This window comes from Lepidochelys kempii, chromosome 1 (genome assembly GCF_965140265.1).
Source record: "Lepidochelys kempii isolate rLepKem1 chromosome 1, rLepKem1.hap2, whole genome shotgun sequence".
In the NCBI taxonomy this organism is placed as follows: Eukaryota; Metazoa; Chordata; order Testudines; family Cheloniidae; genus Lepidochelys; species Lepidochelys kempii.
In genome coordinates this window covers 121,881,186-121,904,906 of record NC_133256.1, presented here as the reverse complement: position 1 = coordinate 121,904,906, position 23,721 = coordinate 121,881,186, and the positions used below count along the sequence as shown (strand labels likewise).

Genomic DNA, 23,721 nt, shown 5'->3' with positions numbered 1-23,721 from the left:
TAAAATACCATTGACTCACCAGCTTAAGCATAGAATGTATTTACAGATATTCTACTTTAATGTTAGAAACTAAGGTAGGATTAAATATTCAGACATTTAGTAAGTGTTACTGAAACACAGCCACTTACAGTGAAAAGACAATAGGCAAAAGATAACATAGTATGCTATGGTTGTTCACGTCCTCCAGTACATATGTATCATTCAAATGTTGATAAGAAATTAAGCAATGCAAGATGGTTTACAAACATACATTCCTTTAGATTTTGTCTTAACTATGTTGTCATGATTAGACCAGCAAATAAATTGCTGTTAATGGCAATGGAAAGAGCTAGTTTCCCTCTTTAAAAAAAAAAAAAAAAAGAGAGAGAGAGAGAAAACTAAGTTTTTTTTTTTATGTATTTTAGACAACAATGAACATGTATGAAGGGAATGTCATGAATAAGATTCCTCCAGAACGTATTCCTATACAACTCTACTTGTAGCCTGCTTAGCTTAGATCAACTCACCATGCACTGGAATTTTCTAGGAGGTCTTTTAAGGATATTTGTCTCAGTTGAATACTGATTTTTGGCTATACAAAATAACAAAAAAATGTATTTAATGTGTTAACCAATGTTAACATAAGGATCTTCAAGAAATCCAGCTCCACTTATGAAATCTGATGCTGAGTAATCCAAAATGTCCTTTACAACAATCCAACTTCAGAACAGCACATGCATGTATTATCAACTGTAAAATTACATCCTCCCTCTGCCCTTCTTATTTACTTGCAAAATCAGTTTCAGAATGGTTCAGTGCAAATGCAGACTGTTGTGTGTTCCCCATTCCCTTTTTTCCTGTGTTTAAACAGTAACATTGCAATGCTCTATTTTGCCCAGAAAGTAGGAGTGAGTGTCTTGTTCTGTAGCTGAACTAGTGTTTTCCATGCAGTATCCTGTAGAGGTGTACTTGAATACTTGTGTGTTGAATTGTGTATCCCAGAGGTGATAAGCGTTTCACCACGGCGGTGACATATCGTCATAGGGTAAGGAAGTACTCCTGTCTTGGGCCTGAGAGTAGCAGGGAAGGAGTTGTTCAGATACAGCAACTAGAGTTCATTTTTTTTCCACAGTAAAGTATAGTGCTTGTGTAAACCACTGGACTGACTTATTTGGAGGTAAAAATACTAGTTATCAGACTTTAGTATGTCACAGGCAGTTGTAGTGTAAACTTCTCCACAGTGCTTCGCATATTGTGTTTATTATTGATCAGCCTCAACCTTAATTTTCCTTACAGGTACGTTTATATCTTGCTGTCTCTGGCAGTCAGTAAGGTTTGTAGTTGTGATAGGGATGATCAGTTTATTTTCTAGCAGACAGGTTACCACAGCTCATTTCACATAATTACTTTATCAGGTTACCTGTTTGAGACTCTTGTCTTCTCTCTAAATAGGCCCCTAGAAGAACCAAAGATGATATCTGCTTTATCTGGAAAGCAGGCTGGGAAACATGTTGTTCATATTGCATGTGGAAGTACATACAGCGCAGCCATCACTGCTGAGGGAGAGTTGTATACATGGGGACGAGGGAACTATGGCAGACTGGGACATGGTATGTTCCTCTAATTTGTTAAAGAACGGTGTTCCGTTTGTGAAAATTTAAATATTTGTCTCTTGGGTATTTTTGACAAAGTGATTATTTTTTGTTTTGAAGGTTCCAGTGAAGATCAGACTATCCCAATGCTGGTCACTGGGCTGAAAGGACTGAAGGTTATTGATGTAGCCTGTGGAAGTGGAGATGCTCAGACTCTTGCAGTGACTGAAAATGGTTAGTGGCCAAACTTGCTGTCTTTAGTGTCATTAGGAAGACATTTGTGGTGCAGGTCTTATGCTTAACGTTCATAAAATGAATTTTATAAGAGAATCTCAAACTGAAAGTGGTTTTGAAGAATAGTCTCTAGGTGATTATTTTATATTTTAATACACATTTAAGAATTGAAAGTATTAGTAAAGGAAAAAAGTTAAGCACTAAATTTATATAATTTGCTACTCTTTCCAGTTGTATAGTTACTCAGACTTCTTCAGACATCTCTTCAGTTCACCAGCTGTTCTGCTGTATATTCCTCCTTTTCACAAAAATATCTTTTACCTACCTAGACTTCCAGTACTGTTTTTGAGATTTAAACTTCTTTGAAGTGGTCAGAGTACAATTGTAACATACCCCTGTTGGATAGGCATAACTCTATCCTATGCCTTTCACCAGAGCACCATTGGGTCCTGCCCTCCTGCCACTGTGCTTCCATCCAGCCTCCCATTTCTCACAATTATGCATTTCAGTGTAGCTTCTTCTTTCTCCTTCCTGCTGCCTGAACATCAACAGGGGCAGCACTGAAGGCACAGGAGAGCCTCTCCCTGTTTTCAGTTCCTGTGCCTGGGCCACAGCAGCTTGGATCAGCCAGGAAGAGAAATTGCAAGGAAAATCTTGCTCAATCCCTTGAGCTCTGGGCTGGAACATCCTCAGTACAGACAGAATCCTCAAAGAATTTAGCTGCCAAATTCTAACAAGTCTATACTGAGCATGCGTGAACTCTGAATTTTTTTGGAGACTCATCATATGGGTATACTTAGGTGAATTCCAAAAGCTCTAATTTGAATAATTTACTAATTTTTGTCAATATATGTAACTTACCTGAAAGATCAGTGTAATGTCTTCCTTTCTAGGCCAGGTGTGGTCTTGGGGTGATGGAGATTACGGGAAGCTAGGAAGAGGTGGCAGTGATGGTTGCAAGACTCCCAAGTTGATAGAAAAGCTTCAGGACCTGGATGTTGTGAAAGTACGCTGTGGGAGTCAGTTTTCTGTTGCTTTAACAAAAGATGGGCAGGTCTACTCCTGGGGGAAAGGTGACAATCAGAGGCTTGGGCATGGAACAGAAGAGCATGTTCGATATCCTAAACTGCTGGAAGGCTTGCAAGGTAAGTGTAACACAAAATTGGCAATCACAGTTCTTTATAACTAGAAAGTTGGAAAATGTCAAAAGTACTTAGTTTTTGGTGGAAAATTTTTTTTATCATAGATTGTATCCTAACTTAAAGAATTTCACCACTACTCTCATTGATGTCAAATTGTAGCTTATTTGTATTTAACAGTAAATATATTTGCCACCCCTTTGCCTTTTATCTGAGATTTTACTTCTGTTATTCCAACAGACTCATTATGCTACTCTATTAAAACCTTTTAATACTTGAAAATTCTTGTTTTTATAGTCTTGGCTTTCTCTTTATTCCTACTACTTTTCTCACGTAGCCTGACTGAAGAATTTTTGTGTATAAAAATTAGGCTCCAATCTTGTAAACATGCACATGGTTAACTTTACATGCATGAATAGAACTGTTGAGAACCATGGGATTACTCATGTGCTTAAAGTTAAGCATGTTCGCATGTTTGGCTCAGAAAAGAGCCAAAAGTTGTTGCCTACTTTTTTTTTAAAAACAAACCTGAAATACGGTTAGGGCAGATGAGAAAAGACAGTATTATGAAGTGGGTATTACAAATCTTTGTAATTGACATATTGATCCATTGCATTTCTACTGTGATTAGGTCATCTAATTGAAAAATTCTGAGTTGCGGTGGCAGCACCAATTAACTTCAGCATGTGACGCTGTCTAGTCACTTTTCCATTTAATAGTGGAAATGCCAACAAACTCTTCTAAATCAACAACTAAACTGAATGGATGCAAAATAACACAGGATTTTTGCAGCCTTATATACATTGGCACTTCAGATAGCTTAAGTCTCTTTAAACTTTTCTGATTTTTTTGGGATTGGCTCTTCCAGTTTATTGAGGTGAAAGGTAAAACTGCAGTTTGACATATTAACTCTGCTAATTTTTAATTGTAGATTTAGTAGTTGGTGGTGATTGAAACACAAAAGCTGTTCCACTCATGGTCTTCCTGTTAAAAATGCATGTAATCTTTGCAGTAAGCACACTTTAATATTTGTCCACTTTTTGCTATCAGGGAAAAAAGTGGTCGATGTGGCGGCTGGATCTACCCATTGCTTGGCACTGACGGAGGATAGTGAAGTGCACAGCTGGGGGAGCAATGATCAGTGCCAGCATTTTGATACTTTGAGGATCACCAAACCAGAGCCTACTGCTCTCCCAGGATTAGACAGAAAGCACATTGTTGGAATTGCTTGTGGGCCTGCCCAGGTAAACTTTGAATCTGTTACTCAGATTTGTCTTCAGCCCTGTCCATGGATTTAGATGAGTGTAGGACAGTAATTTAATTCCTACTTCTCCCTATGGCCTAAATCAGTGGTACGTAAACTTTTCCAGTTGTGTCCCCCCCACTTTACCATTCACAGAAATTGTCGTTCCCACCCCCACCCCCCCGCTTCTCCCCACCCCATTAATTGTAACCTGAAACTGTTTTTCATGCTGGAAAGTGGAGGGGAAACACAGAGATGAGACCATTCATTCGATTAGTGTTTTGAGTGTCTGACTCAAGCGAGAGGTCCTGGGCTCTCAACTATTATTCTATATGTTGCTAGTTTCTTTTAATATCAATTATTAAATATTAAATGAGTTTTAAAATGAGAATCAAAATTAATTTTAAAGGTATAGTAGGCCTACTGTAGTTATGAAACTTACCAAATTGTTGAAAATAAGCCAACCTGTGCTTTTATTTGTATGATTGTTTTTTTAAAGGGGCAAAAGGCCGAAGTTTCTTTAAACCTCCCCTTTCCCCTAGAGAATGTCTTGCGCGCCACTGGTCTAAATGGTTCCTGTACCAGCTGTGACACGTGGATATTTCGTGACACCAGCAGATGGAGACACACAAAAAACAACCCAGTTAGTTTGTAGTTGCTTCTCCAAAAAAGGCCTAGCTGGCCTTCCCTGTCAGTAAGACTTCCTGAGCAATAGCATTTAACAACATTAGCAATTGCTAGTATAGGTTTTAAGAATTAATCAGTCCCTACTTTTCCACCAACAAAATTGAAGAAGGATGTATGGACTGGCATAGAAGGGCTCTGAGAAATATGATAGGAAATAGTAATTTTTTGAGATTGTTGGACACCTTTAGCTGTTGGCAAGAGGGGAGCACTTTTTGATGATGTAAATGAATTGAGCCACAGCTGCATTCATCCTGCACCTCATCAAAAATCTAAAGTCACAATATAGCTCCTGAGCCTAGTTCCTTAAATAAAGCACTGGTATCTCATAATAGGCCTATCATTGATTAGAGAGAAAGTAACTGTTACTCTTCCTTTCCGTACATAGAGTTTTGCCTGGTCATCTTGTTCTGAATGGTCCATTGGTTTGCGTGTGCCGTTTGTGGTGGATGTTTGCCCAATGACATTTGAACAGCTAGATCTCCTATTGAGACAAGTGACTGAGGGAATGGATGGCACCTCTGACTGGCCACCACCACAAGAGAAGGAATGTATGGCTGTTGCAACCTTAAATCTTCTCAGACTTCAGGTACTGTAGCTTTCTTATGTGTCTGAGTTCTCACTCAGATAAAATGCTTCAGTAAATTGGTTGGAAGAAGATAGGGGCTTTTAAGTGTTTAAAACATTTTTGTTCACTTAAAATTAAATTGGTACATTACAACAAGCTATTCCTGCATCTTAGTTCCAAAAGGTGGAAAGCTAAGGGTGGGTTTTCAGTCCTAACCATGAATTTTCTTGCTTTCTTCGTTTAATGTTTTCTAAACAGTTCTTGCATTTGATTTAAGATGAACTGTAAAACTAAAATGTAAATTGACTAATCTTGGATATGTGCTGAATATACCACTTGCTGAAAAGGCTTTGGGTTTTCAGTGTGTAAATTTGCCTTCTTAAAAATGAGTTTCCTGTTTGGGGCAAATCTGGACATCTTTAGGAAGCTAGAAGTACATTATGTCCATGATAATACAGAACGGTGTGTACAGGGATGTTTAGGTAATTTCTAAGTTGAAGTAATTATTGCTCACTAGATATCCTGAGATACTGGCTGAGATTAGTGTATATATTACTTGGGTGTAATTGTATTTTTACTTTAGCTTTGCAATTTATTTCTAATAAATTTAGACCAGTATTTAGACCAGTAGACGTATTTGTATTCAGTGTCTGCATGATTGACTTTGTCCAACTTCATTTCTTATGTCACCGCTAAATGAAACTGATTCTTTTTCTTTCAGCTACATGCTGCCATCAGTCACCAGGTTGATCCAGAGTGCCTTGGCTTGGGTTTAGGCAGCGTCTTGTTGAATAGCCTGAAACAGTCAGTGGTAACTTTAGCAAGTAATGCTGGAGTTCTTAATACTGTACAGTCAGCTGCTCAAGCAGTGCTGCAGAGTGGGTGGTCTGTGTTGCTGCCAACAGCAGAGGAGCGAGCTAGGGCTCTTTCAGCTCTCTTACCCAGTGCAGGTATGGTTTAATGATGGAAAACTGTTTGGTGTCTGAATATCTAGTCCAGTGTGTGTGTTCTGTTCTTAGTTTCAGGAAATGAAATGAACATCTGAATTTCTAGACCACTAAATGTTTGTTCTGTTTTGTTAGTTTCAGGAAATGAAATGAATGTAAGTCCAGGCCGTCGATTTATGATTGACCTCTTGGTGGGCAGTTTGATGGCTGATGGAGGTTTAGAGTCTGCTTTAAATGCTGCTATCACTGCAGAAATTCAGGTATATTTCAACAATATTACCATTTACTATGTAAATAGAATAAGATGCATATAATACAATTGTTTACAAGACTTGGTGTAAATTCTTTGCAAATAGACAGGCTTACATCAGACAGAGGGCAGTTTTCTTGCTCAGCATTGCAAGCCTCTCTTCCCAGCCAACACTATCCAAAAAGCTCTCTTAGTTTTCTCTCAGGGTCACACTACAAGTGCTTCTCTGGTTGTCCTTGGCTTTCTGCTGCCATCTTGCTACCTTCTGCCTACTTGTGTGGTGTTTCTGGCTGCGTGTGCTCAGACACACATACATCCTCCGAAACAAAACCCAGACCTCTGTATTTTGGATTCAGCCCTAAGTTAAGTCCCTCCATCCACGTGGCTCAGCTCCTGACTAGCCTTGCATTTGGCCTGTATTTCTGGCAGGGGGTCCTATTGTTACCTTACTCCAAAAGGAGTTTAACTGCTTCTTTCTTCTATCTTGAATGAAGGATGGCTCTTAGTACCATCATCTTCGATGAGGCTTCACCTAACCCCCAGCATAATAGTAATTTACGGCTTGCATTTCAGGTTTACGTATAAATTCGATAGAAATTTAAATGAATAGTGAGTATATTTGATTATTTTCAAGTGAGGCACAGTGTATAAAACCACCTGTCAGATATGCAGCACCTATTGCTGTGGCTTCTGCAGAAGAATGCATAAACGTGAATTCCACATGCCAGACTTGAAATGGCCTTTGATCTCTGAAGGACTCCTGCAGAGCAGTTCACTTTTAGTTAGGCATCTCAGTTCAAAAACTCCATAAATAGTAAGCAGCAATCTCTGAAACTTGAACTTCTTTATTCGTAACATTTGTTACAAAGTATGAGTCACACTACCAAAATGTGAAAGCCACTGTTACTGGTAACCTTGTCCAGTTGGAATGTATAAGTAGGGGCTGTATAAGTAGGGGCATAGCGAGCAGATCGAGGGACGTGATCGTTCCCCTCTATTCGACATTGGTGAGGCCTCATCTGGAGTACTGTGTCCAGTTTTGGGCCCCACACTACAAGAAGGATGTGGATAAATTGGAGAGAGTCCAGCGAAGGGCAACAAAAATGATTAGGGGTCTGGAACACATGAGTTATGAGGAGAGGCTGAGGGAGCTGGGATTGTTTAGCCTGCAGAAGAGAAGAATGAGGGGGGATTTGATAGCTGCTTTCAACTACCTGAAAGGGGGTTCCAAAGAGGATGGCTCTAGACTGTTCTCAATGGTAGCAGATGACAGAACGAGGAGTAATGGTCTCAAGTTGCAGTGGGGGAGGTTTAGATTGGATATTAGGAAAAACTTTTTCACTAAGAGGGTGGTGAAACACTGGAATGCGTTACCTAGGGAAGTGGTAGAATCTCCTTCCTTAGAGGTTTTTAAGGTCAGGCTTGACAAAGCCCTGGCTGGGATGATTTAACTGGGAATTGGTCCTGCTTCGAGCAGGGGGTTGGACTAGATGACCTTCAGGGGTCCCTTCCAACCCTGATATTCTATGATATTCTATGAATTTCAATCTGAAACCCCCAGATCCAGAACAACAGTCTAGTACAGCATTAAAAACGTATTTCCTTAATCCTTAAACTACACACTCTAGGATAGTACTACAGGAGATAGATAAGCTATAGATGTTATGTTCTACTGCACCATTAAAATGGAGCTCATGAGGCCAGCTCCATTTGAGTTCTTCTCAAGGATCCATTCTGATGAGTTAGATATGTAGTGATATCCTTGTGATGAGTGAAATCCTTGGTCATTGAAGGGTTTGCCCATTCTGGCTTCAGCTGACCTTTTGAATGAAATCCACCAGAATGGAGAACACGCTACATGTGAGAATGACTGAAGGTGCTTAGTCCATGAGCCCAGAGCTGTAAATAGATCTTGCTTAAGCAGCAAGCTACACAGCATCTGTACTTATAGATAGCATGGCAGTGGTCGAATGCATGAACTGTCAGGGAAAGCCTTGCTGCAGGGATCTTTTCTTTTTTTCCTGGGAAGGAAGAAAAACATGAGGCCTACCAAATATGCATGTCCTGAGAGAAAGAAACTTGCATGCTGTTTCTTTTGTGAGGGGAATGCAACTTCTTAGATAGTATCTTCTGACTGCTTTGGAACCAGAAGTAGGTAAATTCCAAGATTGCCTACAAGTAATGCAGCAATCTCTCTTGGTCCCATGGTATTAACATGTAGTTTGTTTTTCCCTGATCCTGCTGCTGTGCAAAGTCTTAAGAAAAATAAATCAAGATTAAGTCAGGCTGGCTTAATTACAGTGCTCAGGGGATGTGAAAAGTCCACTCCCCTGAGGGCAACAGCTATGCCAACCTAACCTCCTGTGTAGCCCCAGCTAGGTCAATGGAAGAATGCTGCCGTTGACCTAGCTACTGTTGCTTGGGGAGGTGGAGTTCCTACAGTGATGGGAAATCCTCCCCTCCCCTCCTCCACATTGCTGTAGGAAGCATCTGCCATATGGCGCTATAATGGCATAGCTGTGGCGCTGTAGCTGAGCCACTGTAGCGCCCGTAGTGTAGATATGGCCATAATTTCACATATTGAGCCATTGAAGGACTTCTTTATATGGACTATATTAAGTGTCTTGAGGACACAGACTCTTTTTTTTTTCAAAATCCCTACTGTAATAGGATGTACTGACCCTTCATGCACCACTTTTTTTTTTCTTAGTCTGTTTTCCTGGCTTATGAGAGAAGCTTTTTAAATAAACTGAAAACTTAAAAAAAAGTCATAGAGATGCTGCTGTCCTGTAGGAAGAGAATCTCCATAGTATACTATAGTTGGGACACTTTGCGGTCTCCAGAATTTTTTTCAGTTAGTCTGACCTTCTCACCATTCTTTGTTTTGTACAGCTATACTTTAATAAAGGCCTCTCACTTGCTTCCTTGAGAGTTCAAGCATCAGCCCTTTTTGCCATTAGAAGAAGTGAGGCTCTCCCCCCTTAGTCTCCCATTCCCCATGAGACTTAGCGTGTTTTTGATTTCCTCCTAGGTCTTATATCTCATGCTGGAGCTCAGCCTGTTCTTCATGACCTGTGTCACTCTGCCTTTGAACTCTATTCTCCTCTCTTTTATCATATAGAGAATAGGTGTTGGTGACAATTACCTTGATCAGAATGTTGGGAAAGACTAACTGTCCCTTGGATCTCCTTGTATGCTCTTCCATTAGGATAAAATGGTCCTGTTCATGTGCCTTATTTTTCTTTTCAAGTTTGTCATCTTTTCACCACAACTATGATACTCCTTTGATTAATTTCTGCTCTGGATTCAGGGCAAAAAAAGGAGGATATGGCATAATCTGAGTGTTCGCAGAGAATATTTCAATCTGTTTTTCCAGAAACTCAGACTAGAGACACCTAGACACCTGGTTCTTCTGAAACAAAGAATCAGGGCTTGCCGGTTCTCCAGTTCATATGGGCCAGGTGCTGTTTGCCTCATGTAGAGCTGCTGCCTACAAAAGAGCAGTCATACGCTGCCCATTTACACACACAAAAATCTTACCTGTCAATTTCGTGGAGTTTCAGCTTCCAATTAAGATACCTGCCTTTTTTTGACCGAGCTAAAGGTTTAGTATTAGTATCCCTCTATATTAACATATGAGTTTACCTTTTAAGAGGTGAACTGTTTTCTTCTCTTGTGAAAAGTTTTCAGTTTTCATTGGGAGTAATCTTTGGAGAAGCTGGTGGAAGTGTGTGGAGCCTAACTGCATGCCAAAATGCAAACTTCTCATTGTTTGCTCTCATGGGTGAAACATGTATAGGGGAGGCATTACCCATTAGCCTGCGTTGGTGGAAAGGTTTAGCAAGTAGGAAATTCTCTTTTAAAATGGTATTTGTGAAAATGTGCTAGATGTCTGCATAATGTGGAATGTGAAATAAACTTGTCTGGTGTACTTAGGTTATGTCTACACTGCACACTTCTTGTGGTGGTGTATAAGGTATGTGTAGCTACATGCTGCAGTTTAGATCAGGCTACATCCATGCTGTGGTATGTGGCTACGTGTGCCAGGGGAAGGCTCTGGCAGGGGGAGGCAGTGGGAAAAGGCTTGCCGAGGTGGAGCTGCCAGAGGTGAGCTGCCAGAGCCTTTCCCCATTCCTGGAGACTTTCCTTGCAGTGAGAAGAAAACTCCAGCAGCAGGGAGATATTGGGACACTACACTGCTAAAAACAGCAGCATAGAAAGGCAGACACTGTTTGGGTGAGAAGAGAGCCCTGTAGGGTACATACTCACAGGGTTCAGGAATATCTTTACTCACCTAAGCAGTACCTCATGGTCTACCCTTTTTATTTATTTGTTCCCATGTGAGGGGGCATGTAGTGTATATATTCTACACACTGCTGAAAGGAGTGTGCAGAGTAGATATACCCTTAATTTCATTTGTGGCATAGGTGAGAGCCATTATGCTGTGTTTTCCTACTTAGAGTTTACAGAGCAGCATGATCATATCCATGAGATAAATGATGGCGTCTACTGATGATGTGCTGTTTGCTTTTAACTTTTAATGGTTTTTTGTATTGTAGGATATTGAGGCAAAAAAAGAAGCCCAGAAAGAAAAAGAAATTGATGAACAGGAAGCAAATGCTTCAACACTTCATAGGAGTAGGACTCCATTAGACAAAGACCTTATTAATACTGGGATCTATGAGTCTGCAGGGAAGCAAAGTTTACCTTTGGTTCAACTGATTCAGCAATTACTGAGGTATTCTTTGTTCTAAACATGTCATGACTGAGTCTTTACAAAAGAAAATCCCTTTAGATTCATCCTACTGTGAAGCATGGAGCTAAATAACAGTTAATGAGCCCTGGTGATCAAGTATGCTTCCTGAAACTAGAAATATTGAACATATGCTTATTCTGTTTACCTTAGTGTAGTTTTCTGGTTTTATCTTTGTTTTAATGCTTAGAAAAAATGAAGACCCTGTGTAGGGGTCCCTCACTTTCCTGTGGGGAGGGAGGCGATTCTGCATTGCTGTATTGGGCAGTAACCCTAGGGTGTGGCTCATGCTGGCGGGGCTGAGCCGTAAGTAGTCTATAGTTCTCTGTCCATCTAACAGAGGCAAACAAACAATAACAGTCTGGTGCTCTTGCCCCTACCCTCGGGTCTTTAGCTCACAGCCCCTCAGCTGGGACTGGCAGTACTTAACAGTCTGGCGCTCTAGCCCTTTGGGTGGGGCTGAGCAGGGAGCAGGCTGTAGCCTAAGCCTCCTGGCCAAAGCAGCCAGCAAGGACACACAGTCTGGGGCTCTAGCCCTTTGGGAGAGGCAGAGCAGGCTGTAGCCTCAACTTGTAGGCTAAGGCAGCCAGCAAACACACAGTCTAGGGGTTCAGGTAGGGGTGAGCATCCATACCGTCTAGGGGAGCACCAACCGAGTCTAGTGTCTTAGCTTGATGGACGGTAGATTCACACAGGCCTCCTTATCACTATGCAGGAGTCTCAGATAAGCAGGGAGCCTGGGCAGGGAGTCTGCTGCCCCAGCTCCACCACGTCCTAGCCTAGGGCCCTAGCAGTGGCGGAGTGGTCCACCACTGGGCCAGCCGGGATCCAGCTGCAACACGCTGACCTAGAGTCAGTCAGCAAGATAGCCAGGCAGTTCATACCTCCTTGGGGCTACTTCATACCTCCTCGGGGTTTGGTACCCCTCTAATTCGCAGGTCCTCTGGCTCCTCAGGGTACACAACGGATGGTAGTCCCTCTTCAGGCCCAGTCTTCCTGGGGGCAGGGTGCTGCAGAGCACAGATTCAGCTCTGGGGTGCTGCAGCAGAGTGGAGGCATCCGTCTCCTTCCCTGGCTCCTCCTCAACAAAGCTAATGAGCCATCCCTTTGCATTCCTTGTCCCGTCCTGGTATTTTCAGCAAGGGGGGGCGGAGCGTATTCGGCTCTGCCCACCATGGGGAGTGTAGTCCCTCGCCCTCCAGTCCGGAGGGAGGTCACTTGGCCTTGCTGCACTCTGCAATAGTTGTTTGTAGATCTAGGGAGAGCTGTTGTTCTTTTGCTCCCAGGCCTTGTGGTACTTCATCCTCCACTGTGAAGAGTTCATAATAGAGAAAGAGCAGAAATGCCAGCAATAGCATGAATTGGCTTTGGAAAGAGATATTGGTACCCCTTACTTCTGATACACGTCAATTCTAGGGCTTGAGGGAGGAATAAAGTTGGGTGTTCGATTCTTACCACTATGCGGGAGTCTCAAATAATCAGGGATCCTAGTTTTCTGTGATTTTAAAAAAAATCAACAAAATTCTCTGATAAAAAACATAAAAATCTGCATTTTCTTGCAATTAAAATGAAATCTGTCAGCAGGAGTCCCGCTGCCCTAGGCTGAAGCGTCAATTTCCCATATTCCTGGGTGTGCGCTGCTGGGCACGGGATTCTACTATATGTGTTTATTTTTTTTACTATGTAAAAACTCAAGGTTCTCCATAAAAATGCAAATTCTGTGTTTTTCCCATGTTTTCCCATGGGAGACGGATTTTTAGGATTCCTGTAGATAAGCAATCAGTGTAGCAAGCCGGGTCCTTGCTACCTCCTGTGAGCCATGCGAGTACTTAGTGGGTTAGCAGAAATAAAGGGGTGACAAAATTTGAGAACTTTTACAACACTTATCAGTTTAATGTGACTGTGTCGCAAGGAAATCATTCATAAATGGGACTCTTAAAATATATGCCACCCCACAACTTTCTTCTATATAGCATTCTGTTTCACGTTGTTCAGATCATTAAATCTTTTGCTTCATAGTAAATTGTGGAGATAAGGTGTGGTGATTGAGTCCCATTTACAGAAACAAACTAATATTTTTGGAATTTTACCCCCCAAAAAATAACATTCTCCAGTGAACCCTCGCATAGGTGTCTTAATTCTCAACAGTTAGAGAAAATCCCAGCGAAAGCTTAATCCTTGTTTCTCCAGGCTTCTAACTGAAACACCAGCTGCTCTTTTAAAGTGCTTTATAATACTGTTATACCAACTAGGAACATCGCTTCGCAGACTATAGCCAAGCTAAAAGATGTGGCTCGTCGCATTTCTTCCTGCCTGGACCATGAACATTACAGTAAAGAGAGGTCTGCTTCTTTGGACTTGTTGCTACGTTTTCAGCGTTTACTTGTTAGTAAACTTTACCCAGGAGAGAATGTTGGGCAGGTCCCTAATACATATGGTACGTTGTTTTTTTAAAAGGCTTACGCATTGTTTGTAATACCTGTGCTACCAAACAGGTTTGCTATTTACCACTTTCGTGTTTGACAGTGTTTTGTAAATTGAGATACTGTTTCCTTTGCTTCATGGCACGCTGGTTTGAGAACTGTTTTTTCTAAACTGTTTTCCATTTAAGCAGATTGAAATATAACAAACTGTAAATATAAACAGAATAGTCAAAACATATGTTACGGGAACATCAGCAGAAAACAGCCTTCTTTGAGAAAGCTATTAGCATTTAATAAATGTAAGTAAAATTTTTGTCAGAGAAAATGTAAAAGGTGTGATTGTACCCTATTTAACAGGCCCAATTTTCAGATTTCGGTGTTTACAGTTGGGCACCTAAATCTGTATTCGGGCACCAAAGTGGTAGTTTAGATGCCTAGAATATGTAGTTAAGCACTGAAATGGGATTTAGATGCTTAATGTTAGACTCCCAAGTATGAAAATTGGGACTATAATGGTAAAAAAGGAACTAGATAAGTTCATGGAGGATAGGTCCATCAATAGCTATTAGCCGGGATGGGCAGGGATGGTGTCGCTAGCCTCTGTTTGCCAGAAGCTGGGAATAGATGACAGGGGATGGATCACTTGATGATTACCCATTCCCTCTGGGACACCTGGCATTGTCCACTGTCGGAAGACAGGATACTAAGCTAGATGGACCTTTGGTCTGACCCAGTGTGGCCTTCTTATGTTCTTATGACTGCTATTTTAACTGTTAGCATAGTGAAGCAGGGTTTGTTGTGAAAAAGGTTAATTGAAACTAGTTTTTGATATTGGTATTTAATTTCAGTAAATTGAATTAACCTAGAACAGAGACATTAATCAAGAACAGTTTTTTTTAAATCTGCTTTTTAGGTGGTGCAGTAACAATAACTGTGTTTTGTCCTTTGTTATGAAAGGTGGTTAGTCGAACAGCAATAATTTATTTTTAATTATTATGTTTTTTGCCTTTTCCAATTTAGAGAAAATACAGCTTTGTTCAGATCCCTCTTGTTGGAGAATACGATTTTATATATGTATTTTACAGGCAGTGACTCTGTCTTTATTAAAGTGGATGATAAGTGTGAAATATTGAGTTGTTTGAGTTTATTTTAGCTGGGTTGTTCCTTAGGTCAGAAGTGTAAACTAGGAAGGCTTATGCTTCTGTTTGGTGATGAATTTGAAAGTTCCACTTTTCCTTTTTTTTAATCTACTTCATTAAATGATGACTGAAAGTTTTTGTAATGTCTTCAGTTCTGTAGACTATTAAAGCACACTGTAAACCTTGGAAACTAGAGAGAGCATTCCACCACGAAAACATAATCCCTTTAGTGTGAAACAGTAATTAACAGTGCATAGCAATATTATTCTTAAGACTAAATAGTATGACAAATGTAAGCAATGCCTGACGAAAAAGATTCATTCCATGTTTTGAATGTGTTGCTATCTGAGAATCAAAGTGTATATTCTGGATTCAGGAAGAAGAGGGTAGGGAGAGATTGTTGGTAGGACTAATAATGTAGGGATGATTTTTGTAAGAAATGAATTTTAAGAAGGGGTTTGAATGAGGACAGAAGAGGGTGTTTGATGGGCAACAGTTAGGAGAGTATTCTAAGAAAAGAGAGAATTTAATGGAATGGTACAAAGCCAAGTGTATTGAGAAGGAGGCAAAGGAAACAGCAAACAGTAAGGAGATAGATTTAGAATAGCCCAAATGCTTTAGTACAAAATAATAAATTAAAACAAGTTGGAAATATTACATGGAAAGACTGTAATTATCCAAATTGAACTTTGGCTTGGACTCTGGTTTAAACACCCACCTTATATTTTTGAAAACTTCCATGGGATTTTAATGCCACCTGATATTACATTAACAAAAATGGTGGTTGCAGCATCAGAGCACATTCAAAATGTGCTGGCTCGCTGCTACAATGTTGACTTGGCGGGAAGAAGGACACCTACTAAATTGGTAGCAAAACTTCTAGCAGTGTCAAAGAAAACTTCCCTGAAAGTCTGCCTCACACCAGACTAGAAATGGCTTACTTAGTTTAGGAGATTTAATGATATTACAGCTCCAGATGTTATGGTTGCAGGCTTTATTTAAATTCAGATTGGTCTGTGCTCTTAAGTCAGTATCTGGGATTTAAGCTTAATCCTTTGTCAAAAATAAATTATTCTGTTTTCTTAATTGAATGCTAATATTGAGGTGGTGTTTGAGGGGCTTGTAAGTACTGTATAATCCAAAATGCAGCTTTTAGTTTATTCACTTAAGTAGTTTATTCTCTGTGCCCCTCCTTTTTCATAGGTCCTGAGCTTCTAGGAGTTGGTTCTCTGCTAAAGAAATACACAGCACTTTTGTGCACACACATTGGTGATATACTACCTGTGGCAATCAGCATTGCATCCACTAGTCACAGACATTTTGCAGAAGTATCTCGGGTTGTGGATGGAGATTTAACAGGTACCTTTCTTTTTCTTGTGGAAAATCAGTTTATAGGCAAACATCCCATTTCCTAGTACATAATCATTCAGGTTATATTGTTGATATTCCTTGAAACTTTTAATAAGGGTTAAAAAAGAAATTCTCAAATTTAAAAACAGGAGTACTTGTGGCACCTTAGAGACTCTCAAATTTGTTAGTCTCTAAGGTGCCACAAGTACTCCTGTTCTTTTTGCGGCTACAGACTAACACGGCTGCTACTCTGAAACCATTCTCAATGTAAGAGTCTCTCCAAATTAAAAAGAGAAAATGCAAGGAGGGGAAAGCTAAAGGGAGAGAAAAAACTTCAGTTTAAGGTAGTAAGTAAAGAGAATAAACTGCTGTGACTTAGGTCAAAAGTGGCATGTACATATCTGTCTCAACTTCAGTGTGAGTATTTTCTGTTTTCTAGGTGTTCTTCTTCCGGAGTTGGTAGTTTCTATAGTGTTGCTTCTCAATAAAAATGCTGGACTGATGCAGGAAGCTGGTGCTATTCCTCTGTTGGCTGGCCTGCTAGAGCATCTGGACAGATTTAACCATCTAGCCCCTGGAAAAGAGAGAGATGACAATGAGGATTTAGCATGGCCCGGCATAATGGGTATGTTCTACTTATTTAAAGCAGTTAAAATACTTAGTTGGGGCTTTACAGAAAAGTTTTTTGAGTGACTCTAACACTCTTCCAATATTTAGAATTCTCTCTCATGAAGCAAAGCACCAGAAGCATTTTTAACCATTGTATTCTTGAATTGTCTTTAAATCCAACACTTTTACATTTCCTTATTTTATCAGAGCTGTTGTCATAATAGTGTGTACTGTGAAAAAATGACAATGTAAATGATAAATTTGGCATGTTTTAATTGCTATATAAACTAGTCTGTCAAAAGGAGGATGGTTTGTTGATTTTGTTGAAGTAATTTCCATACTCATAGTTTAAACTGTTACTGAAGATGAGAGCATTTCTTTAAAACTATATAGGAAGGAAGGGGTGATGCTACAGTAGGTGGCTCAGAGGATGGCAGATGCACATTGGCACAATGAACTTTAGCTCTATTGGATCAGGGAATCTCAGTGAAAAAGGGAAAAGTATTATCCTTGTGCCTTGTGGTTTAATAACCCAAGGACAAGAACCCAAATGCCCCCTTCCAAAATGTAAAAAAGTAACATGGCCAGTTAAAACAGGCCTGACTTTACAAAAAGCATTAAATAAAAAAATGGAAATTTGGTTTGTAAATGGGTCCAGTTATTACAGTGCTGAACAAGCTAAAACAGAGTATGGGGCAGTAAAGGTAAATGCCAGCCAAAAGTTAAAAGGGCCAGTAAGATCCCACCCAGCACAAGCTGCTAAGGTAATGACAGTATTAAAGGTATTGCAAAATAAAATAAAATAAAGTAATATAGCTATATTTACCAACTCAGACTGGGTGTGTAGAGCAGTCGTCGTTTGGCTCCTAGTGTGGGCAGCCAAAAATATATGCACTGGAAATAAAAAGCTGGTGGTGTATAAGCAATATGAAAAACAGGTAATAACAATAATACCCCCCCACCCTCCCCTTCCCCCCCAAACCTATGTAACTCATGTTAAAGCACACCAAAAACCCAGCAATCAAATTTTTTTAAAAAAATAACTGGGCCAATGTCCTGGCTAAACAGGGGGCATGTTAACCAGTAAGCACCCCCCAAAAAATAAATTCCTTTTTGCAGTAACCAAATGAAAAAAACAGGTAGTTAACCTAAAAATTTTTAATTTACAAACCTTATAAAAAAAAATTAGCAACTGCTAAAAATAAATATAAAAAGAAAATAAATAATTCACCGGAATGCTAACCGGATGGTTTGGGCCACAAATCATAACATTAAATTGGGAAAGCAACCTAAATATGGGGTAATACCTAAAGGGGTCCAAACTAAACTAATACAATATGTTCATAAACAGGGACACTTTAAAACAAAAAAACCTCTTAAGCACCTTAAAAATACGAGCTGGTGGCCTACCATGGAAAAAAAGGTAAAGCAATGGTGTAACAATTACATACAATGCACAATGGTTAATGCGGACCCACAGGTGGGAAAAAAAAAACCCTTAAAAACCACACATTATATGTAATATATATTTATATTAAAGTAAATGTGTATATGTAATCAGGTTTCTTCCTGAGCCCTCTGGGTAAGAATAGGTTCCTTACGCCCTGAGCCCTTTGTAGGGAAAAGGGTGGGGGTGCTTGAATTTGATTGGGTCACACCTTGAGCTCTTGGTAGGGTATATGCGGGGTGCCCTAAATTGAGCGGGTAACAGTGGTACGTGAGCTTGATGTCCATCTGTTCACTTGGTGACTATTTATGGAGAAGGTGGTACGTGAACCACTGAAGTTTGGGAATGGCTGGTCTAGGGGTATTATCTGGTTCTGAACCGAAAGTGCTGAAAATATAAGGATTTTTTACATTTAACAGTATTTTCATTCTGTTTGTGGATCTGAACAGTTTTTCTCTGTCACCTTATTACAGCATGCTTTGTTGAGAATCTGCTTTAGAGGCACACTCTGCAGACTTCAGTCCTCCAGACGTTTAGGTCTTTACTACCCACTCTCATGTCCCATAGCAAGAGTTTGTGCACTTGGGAAGCATAGCTGCTTCTAATTTGTGTCTTTTTCACCATAGACCGATGAGGCGCTCCACTGACTGCTGGTGCTGTGTCAATCAGAAACTGATAATTTCTCTGAAATTTCTTCAGGAACTTATCTAAATTATTTGCCTAATGAAATGGTAGAAGTCATTTTGTGTTGTGCTGAGCAGTGTTGCGTCTTGGTCTACATAATTTTGAGTTTTTTCTTGTACATTTTTTTTCTCCCTTGTTGATTTTTCTGGATATGCCTGTTGCAAATTTATTTTCACGTGCATGGCGGCTTTGAATTCTGGCTGCAGCTCTGTCTACCACAGAGTCCTTTGTTTCCCTGTGGTATATGACTAGTACTCTCTCCTGCTGGAAATGTCTGCTGTCTGAGTGAAGGATTGCAAGCTTGAGGTTTATATGCCAATAGTGGGAGAGACTGGCAGAGAAACATCTTTATTCTTATTGACTGCTGATGGTGCATGTATCTCCTTCAGGTCTGTCTTATTTATTAACTGACAAGCCCCTGGAGACTTTCTGAACTCCTCTTTCCAAGGCACTAATATTTCTACTCTGGACAATGATCTAGCAGGCTAGCAATCCTTTCTGTGCATCAGCACACTAGAGAAGTGCTCACAGTTGCCAAGCAATCTCTGTATATATTCTCCTCTATACTTCTGTGCCTTGGGGATGGGACTTTGCACCAGTGGTTGTCATAAGAGCTTCCTTGACTCATTCAGGAGCAGGCACTGGAGGTTTCACTGACCATCCCTTGAGATTTGAGCAGTGATGAGAACAAGTGCCAGTGGTTACTGTTAAACCTAATGTGCTAATGGGGCTTTGTCTTGAGCACACCTGTATGGAGCTACCCAAGTATTGACCAAAAGGCACCCTTCCTTCCTTGACACATGCACTCAATCAGCTCAGGGGGGTCACAGTGCACTTCGAGTGGGAGCATAACAAAAATAAGTGTTTGCCATTACACTTCCTTCTGACAAAGTTTCAGTACTTCAGGTGAAATGTTTCTCTCCTTCGATAACAGTTGTGCTAAACACCAGAATGCCCGTCTGGTGTATATATACAGTATGATGGAAAGCACATATGTGGAACTCAGTGTTGTTGTTGTTATCCCCTTCCTTCCCACCCAGCAGAAAAATGCCTAGAGGAGTCTAAAGTTGCTGAAAACTTTTGTTTTGACATCCATGCTACCTGTAATACAATGTTTTGGTCAGCATCAGTTTTTTTATTTAAAAAACAAACTTTTGTACCATTCTGAGCAGTGTATACATGCCTCACTAATGCCATTTGTGTCAGTGCAGAGAGCTGGTGAACTGACAGATCTCAAATAGTAGTTGTCAGTGGAGAACCATGGGTGTAGGTGTAGCTAATGGGGTTCCTTACGGGTCTGTTCCAGGCCCGATCATGTTCAATAAATTTATCAACAATCAGGAAGTAAAGTGAAAATTTGTGGATGACACAGATTGGCACGAAGATTGTCAGAGTGGTAGATAATGAGGATGGGGCAGTCATACAGAGCAATCTGTATCACTTGTTAAGCTGAGTTCATTCAAATAACACATTTTAATACAGCCAAATGCAAGGTCATACATCCAGAAATGAAGATGCAGGCCATACTTACAGATGGGGGACTGTATCTTAGAAAGCAGTGACTGAAAAGGTTTATGGATCTTAGTGAACAACTCAAGATGAGCTCCAGTGTGAGGCTGTTGCAAAGAGGGCTAAGGTTTTCCTTGGATTCAAGAGAGAAGTAGTGAGTAGGAGTAGGGAGGTGACTTTTACTTGTGTATATGGTATTGGTGAGAGATACTGGAATACTGCATACAGTTCTGATGTCAACATTTTAAATAGGATTTTTGAAGAACTGGAGCAGATATAGAGAAGAGCTATAAAAAGATTTGAGACTGGAGAAAAATCCTTTCCAGTAAGAGATTTAAGGACCTTAGTCAGTTTAGTTTGTCAAAATAGAAGACCGAGGTGACTTTATTACAGCATATAAGTACCTCTACAGGGAGAAAAATACCAGGTACTATAGGGACCTTTAACCTTGCAGAGAAAGATATAGCAAGAACTAGTGTCTGGAAGTTAAAGCCAGACAAATTCAAATCAGAAATAAGGCATGCATTTTTAACAGTTAAGGTGATTAACCATTGGAACAAACTACCAAGGGAAGTGGTGGATTCTTCATCTCTTGATGTCTTCAAATCAAGATTGAAAATAAGCTTAAATCAAACACAGGTTATAGGGCTCAATTCAGGGGTAAATGGGTGAAATTCTGTGGCCTGTTTTATACCGGAAGTCAGACTAGGTGATCTAATGGTTCTTTATGGCCTTCAGATCTATGAATTTCTTTCCATCCTCTGTGCTTGCTCATAGTGGTCTCTAAAAGTGAGGTTGGACTTGTTCATTCTCCAGGCTTTGGAATAGCTAAATGATCCAGGCCTCAAACAAGTACTTTGACCTTGTTTTTACTGACTTCTTCCACTTTAAAACTGTAAAGTGTCAGATAATGGCATCTCTGTCCAGTCTAAACACCACCGTGCTACCAACTGAAGTCATACTTGTGGTAGTCAGTGCCTTCCACGCTATCGGAAAAGGAAGTGAGGTGTAGACACACCTGGGATTTGCTACATCTCTGCGCAGGTGGATTATATTGTCTGCTAGTGTGCGTTTGGTATAAGTATAAAGCTTATGGAAGTGTCTGCCAGTTGCGTTTGTGGGACACAAACTCCAGGGTGGGGGTCTAGGATAACGCTCCCCCACCTTCACAGAATATATTGTTTTATAGGGTTACCTCAGTGCGATTTTGTTGTTGTCAGTGCTATTTTTCAGAAACTAAAATGCGTGCAGTATATAATGTTTGTTTCAAATCAACAGGTTCATTTTTTACTGGCCAGAGCTGCAGAAATAATGAGGAGGTAACACTTATACGTAAAGCTGATCTAGAGAACCATAATAAAGATGGAGGCTTCTGGACAGTGATTGATGGGAAAGTGTATGATATAAAAGATTTTCAGACCCAGTCTTTAACTGGGAATAGTATACTTGGTGAGTTTCAATTCTTGAATTGAAGGAGCACAGGTTTTTGTTTTGTTTTAAAATTAATTGCCGTAAATAGCTCTTTAGATATTATAGAACTACTGAATATTATTTTTTTCTAGCTCAGTTTGCAGGTGAGGACCCAGTTGTTGCTTTGGAAGCTGCCTTGCAATTTGAGGATACAAGAGAGTCGATGCATGCCTTCTGTGTTGGCCAGTATATGGAGGTAGAAATATAATATACTTCGTTGCACATCATATGTAGGATAGTAAACTATCTGGAGAAGTTACTTTTTCTGTATGATTGATGCCAGTTTTAGTCAAGGACCTGAAGCAAAAACTTGGGTTACAAATGACTAATTGAGAGATACAGTATTGCACTTAATGAAATTTAACTTATGATCGTATTAATAGTTTATGTCTTCAAAATTTGTTTATAGTAATAAAGGATAGTTTTGTTTTTAGATTATTGTTGGAATTTATTTTTGACCTCAATTTGATATTTCTTATGTTTAGCCTGACCAGGAAGTGATTACAACACCAGATCTTGGCAGTCTGTCATCGCCTCTCATAGACACAGAAAGAAATCTGGGTCTTCTTCTTGGACTGCATGCTTCCTACCTCGCAATGAGTACACCGCTTTCTCCTGTGGAGGTTGAATGTGCCAGTAAGCAGAACTTATTTTCAGTTAAATTAGAAGAAATGGCTTGTGTACAGTACCTCTTCATGCTTCCCATAATATGCTGGACCAGACTATTGTAAATGTAATTTAATCAGGAATTTAGCTTTTTTTTTACCTCAGTTTCTTCTGGACATAGCCTAAAGACTTTCTTGTTCTTCCTTTTTACCATTAGAAAACTCTTAGTACACGAAAAACTTCATTTTTCTCTTTGTTTGGCTCTTCCTCTCAGTTTTCTCTTTCTGTTGCAGACATGCAGCTCTCTTTTGCCTCGGTTTGTGTAATTGATTCACTTTTATTCAGATGATTAAGTGCTTGTTCTTTTGTGTATTTCCTTGCTTTGTAGCTTTCAGAACAGTGTGTTATGTGCTCTCTTCCCACTCTGACTTTTTTGACAGCAGATGAAGTGAGAGAAGGAATCCTTTATGTATACTTTCATTCCTTATCCCCACTACATTCATTGCCTTCCCTCTTCAATTTAATATTTTAGTGGTTGTCTTGTAAACCACTTTGGTTTACTGGTTTGGATTTCTGCTTTTAAAAGTTATTTCTTTAGTTTGTGTAAGGGGGCCAACCATGGAACCAGTATGGTTTTTGCCACTTGAATTCAAGTACTTCAGTGGGGAAAAGAAGTTAGTCTTTTGTTTACAGTGCTGCAGAGTTATGCATTTGAGTAGTTCAGTTCACTTCAGTGGGGCTACTAAAGTGCCTACACATGTAAGACATTATGGGATTGAGACGTTTGTCTCACAACACTTATGTCAAACTGTAGTAGACCTGCATGCTTCATATACCCTTCTGTATGCACTTCTGGGACTCTTTGTGAGTTTTTAAAAGAAGGCTCAGTATCATGCTATTTATTTGTTCTTGACCAAGAACTTGAACAAGATTCAGAGAGGGACTTGATGATGATTTGGATAATAAGAATATCCGGAGTTTTAATACTTAATGGTAAAAAGACTATGGGAACCTCATGCTTCAAGGTTTAAACTGATCTCTTATTAGGGGTGAGGGTAAATCCTTCATTGGGTGGAAGAGCAGATTATCCCATGT

General features: G+C 39.9%; 1 protein-coding gene across 3 annotated transcripts in view; it reads left to right on the top strand.

Moving 5' to 3' along the window:
• The window catches only part of HERC2 (HECT and RLD domain containing E3 ubiquitin protein ligase 2), a 331,520-nt gene that overhangs the window by 193,266 nt on the left and 114,533 nt on the right, over positions 1-23,721 (top strand). For all 3 annotated transcript variants that reach the window (XM_073353148.1, XM_073353158.1, XM_073353169.1), the window contains 14 exons: positions 1,432-1,589; positions 1,692-1,805; positions 2,699-2,950; positions 3,995-4,188; positions 5,260-5,460; positions 6,161-6,389; positions 6,522-6,646; positions 11,196-11,374; positions 13,642-13,826; positions 16,155-16,310; positions 16,741-16,926; positions 21,829-21,999; positions 22,113-22,216; positions 22,506-22,656. In XM_073353148.1, the coding sequence (XP_073209249.1) occupies positions 1,432-1,589; positions 1,692-1,805; positions 2,699-2,950; positions 3,995-4,188; positions 5,260-5,460; positions 6,161-6,389; positions 6,522-6,646; positions 11,196-11,374; positions 13,642-13,826; positions 16,155-16,310; positions 16,741-16,926; positions 21,829-21,999; positions 22,113-22,216; positions 22,506-22,656 (2,405 nt within the window). The remainder of the gene's footprint in view (positions 1-1,431; positions 1,590-1,691; positions 1,806-2,698; positions 2,951-3,994; positions 4,189-5,259; positions 5,461-6,160; positions 6,390-6,521; positions 6,647-11,195; positions 11,375-13,641; positions 13,827-16,154; positions 16,311-16,740; positions 16,927-21,828; positions 22,000-22,112; positions 22,217-22,505; positions 22,657-23,721) is intronic.